At 42.6% G+C, this 12,477-nt stretch overlaps 1 protein-coding gene across 1 annotated transcript in view; it reads left to right on the top strand.

Moving 5' to 3' along the window:
- Window positions 1–12,477, top strand: part of LOC147732901 (uncharacterized) — a 447,397-nt gene that overhangs the window by 418,509 nt on the left and 16,411 nt on the right. Inside the window, exons 6-7 of the mRNA XM_086957443.1 lie at window positions 2,171–2,375; window positions 4,789–5,414. Coding sequence (XP_086813569.1) covers window positions 2,171–2,375; window positions 4,789–5,414 — 831 coding nt within the window. The remainder of the gene's footprint in view (window positions 1–2,170; window positions 2,376–4,788; window positions 5,415–12,477) is intronic.

Raw genomic sequence — 12,477 nt, 5'->3', positions numbered from 1 at the left:
ATCTTGGAGTATCTGTGATAGGTGTTCCAACCTAGTGACATCCTTGCTGTGAGGAGCATCACTCTACTCAAAGCCTGAGCTTGAAAGATGCCTGAAAAAGACACATGAATGGAGTAGTGACCCAAACCTGTTTTGAAAATGCAGACAAATGATACACATCCTCTGTCTGCTGTATCTGTATAAAGGTGAGAGCTCCTGATCAATATGCTCCAGTTCCGAATTCTCTGTGACCACTGATAGGGGTGCTCTACAGAGTACCCAGAAGACTGCTATACAGCCAGTGCTGGGGTCTGTCTGACAGCGAGTTTCACACGTGGAATCTGACCTTGAAGGGAAAGCTGTCTCCCTGTGCTGTAGCTCCTGGACGCTGGCCCGCCTTAGAAGAAGAGGAAAGAAGTAAGCCAAACTTGTAGGAGGTGCTGACAACCAGGGCAAGCAAGAAGCAGCTGATTCTAATGCTGAATCTGTCTGCCGAGAAGATTTTAGAGAGAGTGACCAGTGTGCTACTGAACTGTAGTGTCCGCCTTCTTGCCTGCCCGTGCTTTGGCACAGTCCTGAAGTGTGGCCAAAGTGGAAAGCACTGATTTAATTTCAAATCGGCAAAGCTGTGCACTGCCAAAGTGTGCCCGAGTGGGCTGCACCGCTGTTCTCGTGAACACTGTGCACCAAAGCAGACCAAGGTAGTCGTTGTAGAGAGTGGAGCCGGACCCACCCTTTTGCCTGAGGAGTTCTGATTGTGCTCGCCCGACTCACTGCTACAACCATTAAGGACCATTAGCACTACCAAGTCTGCAGGCAGATAGTCCCCGCATAGCAGCACTGCTTGCTGGTGTATCCAACATCAGAGCTGGAGTGCCTCTGTGCCAGAGTCCTGATGCGTGCTGCCTGCCCACCAGCTGCCCGCAGAGGACTAAAGACTCTCATTGGTGAGGTTGACATTGGGACTAGAAACTATAAAACTGAGTGCACTATCTATAGATACCAGAGGTGTAGCTCTGCAACTGTGCCTGAAACCTGTCACACTACCCTTACACAAAGTTAAAGTGAAGTTGAACCTTAAATCCTGAGTACATTTGCCCCGTGCCAGTAGATTAATGCCTGTGTATTAAATGGTCTAGTATCTCATTTTCAGTATGTTAAAGTACTTTCTTTTCTGAAGAGGTATTGGCGGAGTGGGTATCGGTTATTGTGCTTCTGGGTGATTGTTGAGTTCTGAGCTTGATGCATCTTCACACTACCTCCTTGAGAAGCTTGTGACTGCTCGCCATCACTACCACCGAGCCAAGTGCTAAAGAGGTTACTTTTGGCCCCATTTGCAGTGCCATAGTAGGACTGACCACAGGATATTAGAGTCAAAGGACCCTAGCCCCTAAGGCTTTGCTTGCCCCATGGCGCCCCAAATGGGGTTTGACACAAGCCCAATTCTATTCCTTGAATCAAGAATTCACCTTGGTCTTTATTAGTGGAGGAAAAATAGTCGGGTACAACAGTAGCGATAATCTGAAGTTCAATTGCAACAATAATGGAGAAGCGACTGAGAGCATAACCTAGGAAAGTTCACAATAGTCACCAATAGTGCAAGTCTCTTTTGAACCTTTCGACACAAAGAAAGAGATCCAAGAGATCCAAGAGCCCTGTTTGGGAATCAAGTGGTTAAAGATGGGCTTGCCTAATGGGAGGACACTAGGTATTTGTGGTCTAAATATAACCTTTATATCAGCAGACAGTGAATTAATGCAACCGCTGAAACTAAAACACAGGGAAATACAGTTAATTTATTAAAGCTGATACAATGTGTTATTCTCATCAGGAACCATGTCCAATCTTTTCGGTTTGCAGGAAAGCCCATATGTTGTCTAAAAAAGTTTGAATTCCCCCGTGAGCCATTTCCTGATCATTAGTTCCCATGCTGAATTATGTTAGTGTGAAACCTATGCACATCCGCCCTGATTGCTATACAATTCTCCCCTATTTGATGAATGCACCTGTAATGGGATTAGCTAGTAATCTGACATTTTGATTTTTAGCATTATTATCCTGCCCATGCCTTCTGCAAAATGTCGTCTCTTGCATATTCCTGTTTCATTTGACACAAATTCAGCTTAAAAAGTAAAGAAGAGCTTTCAGTGTATTTAAACAGTTTTATTACTCTCTTATGTTTTTTATCTAGCACACCAATCAAAGCTGCCGCCGGTCAAGCTCGGATATAGCTCATGAAACCGCAGACTCGTCCAAAACTCACAGGGAATGCCGCCTGAGACCTCATTTCAGTGACCCAATGCCAACTGATGCTGTGAAGAGGAAGCAGCTAGAAATGAAGATAGCAGCGGCAGCAAGACTACATGCGCACCGGCGGCGGCAAGAAAAAGATGGAGGTAAGACCCGAACCAGTGCCGGGGTCCCGTTTTGCTCATGCTTGCAATTAGTTTCTTTTTTTGTTGTTTTTTATTTACTTATGAAGTTCTTTGCACATCAGCATGGTGGTCTTACAACCCGGGTGATACAAGCCTGCTCTTCATGGCCTTACAGATCTTGAAGTGTGGTTAAATGTTTCAATTGACTAGGGAAGTAGAGAGTCAAGAGCAGTGCTGCAAAGTTTATTTTTTTATTTATTTATTTAAGAAGCTTATAAAGCGCGCAGCTACCCCCGGAGGGGGTGTCCCGGCGCTATAGAGAACATGTCAACAGAAAGGGAAAGCTGTTTTAAGCGATAGTGAACAACCAGGTCTTGAGTTTACGGCGGAACACCTGCTCCGACTCAATGAACCTCAGATCCAGGGGGAGGCTGTTCCAAAGCTTGGCAGCAGCTACTCCAAACGTTCTGCCCCCGCTCCTGGTGCGGCGAAATCTGGGTACAACCAGGAGATGTAGGCTGTTCGATCTCAATGATCTGGCAGATAGAGATAATTTGAGCCTTTTACTCAAATAGACCGGGCCTGATCCGTTAATAGCACGGAAGGCAAGGATCAGAACTTTAAACTAAAGTTGTCGCCTGAAGAAAGTTTGGAGAGGTGGAACAAAGTAGTGATGTGAAACTTTTAGGAATGTCCTTTTGGAAACCCGGATGAGCAATAGACACTGACTTGAACAGTACTCATTTGGTAATTCTGGCAATGCAAAGCCAGGACCAGGGAAAGGACGATAGAGTAGACTTTCGAAGTCTGTCAATGGATAAACTACAGAAAGTACAGACACATGCTCTTTTCCTATTCGAATCTGACGGAATTGAAGATGTTGACAGAAGTGGCCTTGTCTTGGAGAGAGTTGTAGGAAGTTCATCTTGGGAATTACACTTATCGTAAAGGTCAACACATGCATGGTTTAGTACTCAATTCAAACTTAATTATAACTCCAGAATAGATGATAAAGTGCTGAACTATAGTACTTATGTTATTGTGTAGAGAGTAAAATAAAGAATCCCACGACACAATTAGTTGCCATTACTCCACCCTATAGCATGTTTGTAAGTCCATATTTATTATACTATGTTTGTCTTTCGGCACAATAAACTAAAAAAGACAAATATATTGATTAACTGTCAGGTTTTTGTTAATCTTGGTGTTGGTTATCCTTTTGTATACAACATAAGGAATGAATGTGGAAATACAAAAAATGTAATTCAATTGACCATTATTTCATTCATAATGATCACTTGCAAAGGTGTTAGTTACCTAAAGCAAATCATTTCAAATGCTTGTAGATCGCAGAACGCTTCTACAGAGTATAACTGCTCTTTGAGTAGCTGACTGCGGAAGTAGGGCAAAGCTTGTTCTGCAGACTGATTTGGCTAGTTTGATTTGCAATCAAATGATATCGTATTACATTGAGTAAAGGAAAACCACCCCTCCATTTAGGAGTCTTTTGCTGTACCAAATTTGTTCCTTTCTTAAGCTAGTGAGGTCTGCCTCCCATGACTGCTCTGTACATTTTTTTAACATCAGACATTCATAGAGCAGATGGATGGCAGTTGGCAGCATTTCGAAAAGGCATAAACATTTGTGGTTTTCCATGGTGTACAACTTGCACATTAACAAACAAGGAGGAAAGTGACAAACCTCAAGTGGTTGAGGGCTCACCTTTCACGAAAGACTAAAGATCTGATATTTAGTTTGACAGGAGAGGACAAAACCCTGAGTGTGTATTTCATGATTAGTATTAGAAAAAGACGGAATAACTTATTTAAGCTATCTACTACTACTAGAAAGGCTAAAAGTTTTCAAGTGGAAAAATATTCCAAGTGCATCATCAGAGCAGTGAACTACCCCCGGTAGATTGCAGTCCTGCGTTGGTTTGGTGATTGCCAGTAAAAGGCATGAACCTGAAGCTTGTAATATTCATTAGCGTACGTCTTGACCCACAGCGGTGGCTTTAACACTGATCTGCAGAGTCTCCTCAACCATTCTGCGTCTAATTTTTGTATTTGACGGACACTTCAAAATTCGAAAGTGGGAGGGATCGGTCATTGAGAGGTAAATTGTACAGATAATACCTTTGATCAAATGAGCACAGGTCAGTGCAGGTTAATTATGCTTTTATGTGGTAGGACAGCAAAGGATTTCATGATAGTGGTGTACTGCAATGAAAAGTAAATGGTGAGAATGTAAACTTTGTAATATTTTGGACATAGATTTAATGTCTTGCCCTTTTTTCGCAGAGACAATTGCTTCATCACGATTGTGTTTGATAGTTTATCTTTTCTCAAATAATTGCATCAACATAAGGATAGACCTTTTCATCCAAATTTTCCAACAGAAAATGTAACTTAAACAATCCTCTCTTTGTGTGTAGGTCCCATTTTGACCAAAGCCAGTAGTACCCATGGGCGAAGCTTTGACAAGGACACCAGCAGCATGCCAAGTTATTCCCAGAGATCCAAGAACCGATGGAGTAATCTCAGCAGCCTCAGCACGGACAGTGGCATAGTGGGCATAAGCGATGAAAAAGAGGACGCTGAAACCAGTAGCACCAGAAGCACAAAATCAGTGGAGGTGGAAAGGACAGACAGCGGCATTGGCCATGCTTTGGCAAATAAATGGAGAAATAGGGCCGCTGAAACAATGGCCACCTTGGAAGCCTGGGAGGCTTATAGGCCATGCATGGACTGCGGAGAGAGAGAATGCGCCTCTGAGAACGAGGCGCAAGGCAGAAGCAAGAGAAGAGACAACCTGTGTGAGAAATGTTTGAAGCGCAGGACAGAGCGCAAGGAGGCAGTCCTAGAGTTCATCAACACAGAATCCAGCTACGGGGAAGATCTGCGCATCATCAAAGAGGAGTTTTACCTCCCCATGCAGTCTGCCGGGTTACTAACACAAGAACAGCTCTCTGTGGTGTTCGGTAATATACAAGAGCTGATTGACCTCAATGAGAAATTTTTGGAATGTCTCCAGGAGGAAATCGACCAAGCGTTTGATCAGGTATGGCACTGTAAACAGTTTAACACTGAGCTCTTAACACTAACAGCTAATGTGCGATGCACTTTGCAGCTAATTACATCATTAAAGCTTCATTCCCAGAAATGTACCAAGAGAAGGAAGCAGATTTAAGCGTGCTTAAAAACTTAATTACCTAATTAATTCACCGCATTTAGGTCGTAAAGTTTAATACATTTGTGTACAAAGCTGCCTGATGTTCTCGTGGCAGTGACTTAATACTTCATTATTGTGAGAAAAAGTAAATTAGAACAGGTGTTTTTTAGTTAAGTATTATCTTTGAAAATTATAATTAGCTGGAAGACCTCAACCCCAAAGAAATGAATAACCTTCGGCGATGGACTTCATTTTTAGATCAAGCTCATGACAGTAGACACATTTTTGCAGCTGTCTAAGTATGAGCCCATCAGTACCCCAGAGGAGGCACTGGGCTACCGTTCTCAACATCCCTGCTAGAGGATTTCTTGATTAGGTGGTAGTACTGGTTTACAGATTTGTAGATCAGGTGTTCTCCCCTTGGCTAGCTTGTTTCTGGTTGTTTCCTATGCTGTGGAAGTTGAAGCTTTTCGGAACCAGACCAGGAACCTTGGTAGTCCTTTCATAACTCATTTTTAAGGTCTCGCCTAGCCAGCGCTTGCGTTGTCTCTTCGAGACATGCTGTATTCAGGTATGGACTTGAAACTCCGCCAACTTTCTGCCCATCTTTTTAATTGACCTGTTACTGTCCTTTTGTAAACTGTGGATTCTCATTGGTCAATAGGCTCAGTAGTCCCTCCTTAGTACTGCCTTTTCACATCTAGTAACCTCCCACGAGGACATCCCCTGATATATGTGTTGTTACTAAGTAGGCTTTAATTACAGCCTCCAAGCACTATTTTCTTTAAGGACTTTCTCCTGCCTGCTTTTACAGGCAGGACAATCTCTCTCGCAATGCTTTAGTTTTTTTCAATTTAACCATCATAGCTGCGCTTTTCTTTTATTACTTGCTATCACCAAGCGCAGTCGCATACCCCTTTTGTTCTATTTATTTGAGAAGTTTTTTTTTAGTTTTTTTTTTTACATTGGCGACACCCACGCTTTTCCTTTATACGTGTTAATCTAAAGTTTTTGCAATTTGGTTTCATTTTAATTACAACACAGATCAGTAGTTAAAAAGAAAAAAATGATGTGCAGCACCAGCGCATTACCTTTAAACATGCTAAGCTAAAACACAGGTGCTGTGATTGATTCAAAATTAAAGAAATATAATTTTTTTCAATTTCTTTACTTTTGCAGCAATCGCAGCATCCGTGCTTTAGCTTAACATAGTTAAAGGTAAAGCGTGGGTGCCGTGATTGCAGCACAAGTAAACAAATAGGAAAAAAATGAATTTGGCCACTATTGTTTTCCAATTTGTTTACCCTTGTTACTATCGCGGCACTTACACTTTACCTTTAAACATGTCAAGTTAAAACGCTGGTGCCGTGATTGCTGCAAAAGTAAAGAACTAGGGGAAAAAAAATTGTCAACTTTTTCAGCCATCGCAGCACCCACGTTTTAGCTTAACATGTTTAAAGGTAAGGCGCGGGTGCGCGAATAATTGTTTGCTTTTTCTAAATGACCGATTTGTAACCAAGCGTGCGTTCACTTCCAAACATCTGACATTCACGGAACTGAACGAAATGGAATAACTGTCCCTTGGCAAAACCAAGCGGAGACGAGAAGCATGCTGCGCACTGTAAGCCTTTCATTCTACCAATATAAACAGCCTGCGATCTGCAGCACATTTTCTCACTGCCACTGCCTCTTCACCTTATGCAAATACAACGGCCAGAGGTGTAGCTCCGGTGAGTGGCATGCCCATGTGCAAGTGAAAGTAATGTACAATTTTATTAGGCCTGTCGCATTATTTGAGGAAACAGGCAGGGCTGGACTGGGAACGAAAACCGGCCCTGGCAAAGTGCTCGGTTGCCCCCAGGGGGGAGGGTTGAGTTTGAACGGGGTAAGCCCTGAACTACTACCCAGGCCTGGGTCAAAGAAACAGTACGTTTAGATGAGTGGTCGAGGTAGTCCCTCTTATATTCAATTTTAACAATGATTCACCAAAAAGAGGTTATTTTTAGAATTGTCCATTCAACATATTTAATAACCAAATATTGAAAACATGTTACACAGTGCTCTTAAAATTCAGAGCCTCCGTCTTTTACCCATATAGTAGCCATTGTATTATTTAGGGCCAAGAATTTATGCCGTCAATACTTTTGTCATTCAAGGCATTAATACAATTCAATTTGCAATGTATTTCAATATTTACAGTGCTCTCAGTGAAAGAAGAGGAAGAGGAAAACGAAAGTATCTAAAGGGAATGGGGGTGATTGGGTAAGTGGGGGACTGGGTAAAGGTAGTGTGACATAAACACAGTCTCATAGTATTTACAATTGAACCTTTACAGCCTAGAAACGGTCAAAAGTTCCCTATAATCATAACACATAGGTCGCAGCAAATCAATTTCTTCTATTCCTATGGTATGAGAGTATACAGTAGTCTACGTTTCGACCCCTTGAGATGCAGGGTTATTAGTTCCTCAGTGTGGGGTCTTCATCAGGACATAAGGTGTAGTAGAGCACCTAAAAATAAATAAATTACATTCAGTGTGTGTAGTTAGCGTAAGGTGAATCATGAAGTTGATATCCGCATAAGATACCTACTCAGCAAACAGCTGTGAATATCCGTCTCAGGCGGGCAGCGAAGATGCTCCTCAGTTATCTACAATAGAATAAAATCATGCATCACAAGGCGGGACATTTATTGTCCCGAGTGGGGAATCGTATTGTGCGTCGGGGGGGACTTACTACGTCGTGCAACGGTGGTACCAACTAGTATTCATCCAGATGGTCCATGAGTTTCATTTTCACACTTAACGGTGTCCTAAGATCTGCCTTAATTGGTTGCTAAATAGTCAACCGATTTCCAATCTATTTGAGCAAGAAAGACAAATCAAAACCTATCCTACAATGAATGTGGACAGGCACTGAGCAATCATCATAATCCATCCTCATAGTTTAACATTGTGACAAAAATTGTAAAACAGGGGGGGTTTTATCAAATAACATTACATGAATAAAGGCTATAGAGTCTTAGGGGCCAGATGTAGGTAAGTATATTTTACTGATTCATAAATACCGAATTTTACCGATTCGGTATTTATGAATCGGTAAAATAGAAGGGGGGAGATGTAGATAGAATCAGTAATTGAATTACCGATTCTGTAAGAATCGGTATTTACCAAATCTGCAGTGGACACCAGGCGAAACCTAAAAATGGCTTCAATTCGTCTGAGACGGTCAGTGGGTTGTTTGGAGACAGGTAACAGATCGTCGCCAAATGTTGAAGTAAATTAATCCAGGAAGCGTTGCACTTTTTAACATGTTTATTTAAGTAATGAGCGTGGGAGAAGAAACAACCCACAACCGCTCATTCTGGTGCTCTCATCATAACTGCCAATGTAAACAGTTTGAGCAGGGCAGATGAGAATGCCAGAATGCGGAGTGGACATTGAATGGAAACAGCGCCCGAGGACAGGCGCACAGGGAATACAAGTTGTTCTTAAAGAGATAAGAACAACTTGTCATTACAACATTCGTACATATATTTGGTACAGCAGAACATATGTACTTTAGCTGCATTCAACTATTAACTAGTATTACCATTACTATTATTTGTCCCATTTGTGTGTTTCTTTTACATATTGCATTGTTTCATTGATTTTCCTCTACCAAAGATGCTTCCACCCTTGATTTAACTATTAATTAAACTATGTGAGTTGTTCATATCTCAGTCTCATTATTAGGCGGGCATCGCTAATCAGGTGAATAGCTGTGAAAGAATGGTGTGCGCACGACAGGATGGTATGCTTAAGCTACCGGTATCTGAATGGTTCTATGATGGATGTGTGGGGACTGTCGAGTTGGCAGTGCTTTTGTCAACTATAAAGATTTGGTGAAGTGATGTGCACATAAATGTATCATTACTCTTTTTAGTGTATTAATTTTACAAAGTCGAATTATAGGTGAAAATAAAGGTGACATGGTGGGAATAAAATGCTTTCGGGTCTCCGATGATGGCCATATATGGGATTTCAGCACATGATAGCTGTAACTCTTTCTTCTCTGATTGAGGCCTTCGGAATGAATACTTCTACAGGTGACCAAAGATTCTCAAGCATCTTATTTCTAAAGTGATCATGAATCATGGAGATGCTGCCAGGGAAATGTCAAGAGTAATTCACTGACTCTCTCCAAGCGGGGAGGCAGATTGCTTCGGCACATTGACTCCCCCCTGATGGTCTGCAATACTGTCTGTGCAGTCAGAGGCAGCTGTGTGTCCATTACTAATGACGGTTCCCCCATACACTGCTAAACAGAATGTATGGACCTGGTCGGAACGACTGAACCCAGGTCTGAACCAAGGCTTGCCATTCCCATGTTTTGTGCTTTGCACTGGCACGTGCTCTGAAAGGTCTAGTAGTGTCTAATCTTATGGAATGTGAAACTGTAGAGTGCTCTATCACCCGGGAGGGTTTCACGGCACTAAAACAGCTGCAATCCTGGCTTGGCATATGGTTGGGTTGGTGCAAGTCTTTTCAAGAAGCCATGCTTTCAGCTTCTTGTGCAATTCGAGCATTGAAGAGGCAGCTCTGTTGTATAGCGGCAGTTTGTTTCAGGCTTCAGGAGCATGGTAGGAGACAGCCCTACCTCCGGATCTGATACTGCGTATTTCTCATATGTGTATGAGTATTATTCCAGCTGGTTGGAAGTGTTTGGTGGGTTTGTGGAATGTAATACGGTTGTAGATGTAAAGTAGGTACGTGTTATATGGAGCTTAAAAGATGTGTGTGACTAGGTTGAACAGAGCTCGTTTGTGTACAGGAGGCCAGGTGCTGGGTGGTGTGTGTCTGGCATGGTAGGTTGAGTATGACCCTCGCTGCTGAGTTCTGTTTGGTTTGGGGACTCCTTGTCAGTTGTATGCTAATTAAGGCATAGAAGGTGTTTCTGTAGTCAGTTTGCTTGTGATGGTGGTTTGAGTGACTGTTCTACTGGTGCTGAAAGGAAGCCATTTGAAAATTTTCTTTTTAAAAAAAAATATATTTTTATTGTTTTTTTCTTATATAGACAGGGTACACATAAGCATACACAGGTACCTATGCTCTTGCTGGCACATAGATCACTGCGCCCGTACACTATACATCATCGACAACTGGGTAATCTATGCGTTGTTTTACTCTGTTTGGGCGGTTAATTCTCCGTCCCATTGGGCTAGTAGTTCGTATTCCATATACGGTGGACTTCTTTTGTTGGCTCTTAGCTTTTTCGTGAACATATAACATTCAACATGTAACATATAGTTGTTGGCAGGTGGTTAAAGATCGGCGTACAGCCTCTTATTTCTAGCTCATGGTGTATTTGGCTACGGTGGTTTGAATGGGTCTAGTGCCCTATCTAGCGATGACCACATCTGTCTATTGGGTTTCTTCCAGGGTGTGTATCTTAGCGCTGTTTTGTCGGCGCCTCTTAGGAATATAACCCAATTTATCCGTCCTTTAAAGGTGGCCTTGGAGGTGTTTTTCCATTTGGCTAGTATGATCTTTGTGGCACTAGTTAGGAGGAAATCTAGAAGGTTTCTGTCTTGTTGTGTGTTGATGTCGGTGTTGATGTGTGCTGTTGTTAGGGTGCAGAACTCCCGCTTGAGGGTGCAGCCTAGTGTCTTGTTGGTGAAGTCAAACACTTTGTCCCAGAATTTTCTGACCTTGCAGCAGTGGAAGATTAGATGGGCTAAGTCCCCTGTTGCTTTGTTGCAGTTCCAGCACTGGCTATTCTCTCTTAGGCTCAATTTCGCTAGCTTTGCTGGGGTCCAGTGTGCTTGGTGTATTAACCAAAATTTGTTTTGCGCTAGTACTGGCGAGATTATGTTTTGCGTGGGGGAGGCCCACATGGTCGACAGTTCTTTCTCTGTGAAAGTACGGCCTATCTGGTTTTCCCAGTAGTGTTTATTTTTATCATTGAGTTTTGAGGTCTTTGGGCGGAGAAGTTTATATAGGTGTGATATGTGGTGCCCTGTTTTGTTTAGGTTTTCCATGAGTTGGAAGATAGATGGGGTGAGGCTGCTTAGGTTCGCTTTTGTGATCGCTGTTTTGATGGTCAGGAAGTTGTATAGTTCCGTCTCTGGTAGGCCGAACCTGCCCTTTATGGTGTTAAAGGTGAGCGGTTTGCCTTCCTCTTCTAGGTGTGCTGGATGTGAGAGGCCTAGCGTGCTCCACGTCTTTATATCCAGGGGCTTCCCCCTGTACTTTATTTTCGGGTTAGCCCATAGTGCCACCCATTTCGAATTTTTTAGTCTTACCTCTAGTTTCTGATCTACCTTGAAGAGGGCACTTCTTGTTATCTTGAATATTGGGTTCCTTTTTAGTGACTGTTTGTTGGCTGTGAGGAGGGTTAGGGGGTCTGAGTTGTCTAGTATGGCTTTTTCCAGGGCCAGCCATGTTGGTGTGTATTTCTGGTTTTGGGTTACCCAGTGCAATCCTTGTCTGGCTATGCAGGCTGTCTGAAATGATTTTAGATCTGCCACGTTAAGGCCTCCTAGTTCTTTCCGTAGTCCAAGTTTTTGGAGGGCGATTCTTGGTTTGTTGTCCCTCCAGATGAATTTGTTCAGTGCTTGGTCTATTTTTTTATGGAAGTCTTCGGTTGGAGCTAGGGGGAGCATACTGGCTAGGTAGTTAACTATAGGTGTGGCCATCATTTTGACTGTTTATATTCTTCCCCACCAGGTGATGAATTTGGGTGACCATTTTTCCAGCAAGTCTCTTATCTTTGTCAGTGTTCTCTTTTCTTTTTGGTCTAGGGTCGTTTTTAAGTCCTTGCCAAAGTTCATTCCTAAGTATTTGATCGATTTTGTTTGCCACACCAGCCCAGAGTCCCCTATTACTTCTTTGGTCGTGTGTACATTCATGGGCATACACTCTGAATTGTCTCTATTTAGTTTGTACCCTGAGTGGGAAGCGTAGGTGTCGATG

Source organism: Lissotriton vulgaris, chromosome 2_1, assembly GCF_964263255.1.
Source record: "Lissotriton vulgaris chromosome 2_1, aLisVul1.2, whole genome shotgun sequence".
NCBI lineage: Eukaryota > Metazoa > Chordata > Amphibia > Caudata > Salamandridae > Lissotriton > Lissotriton vulgaris.
Note: the sequence above shows the minus strand (reverse complement) of the source record. Positions and strands in the feature narration are given on the sequence as shown.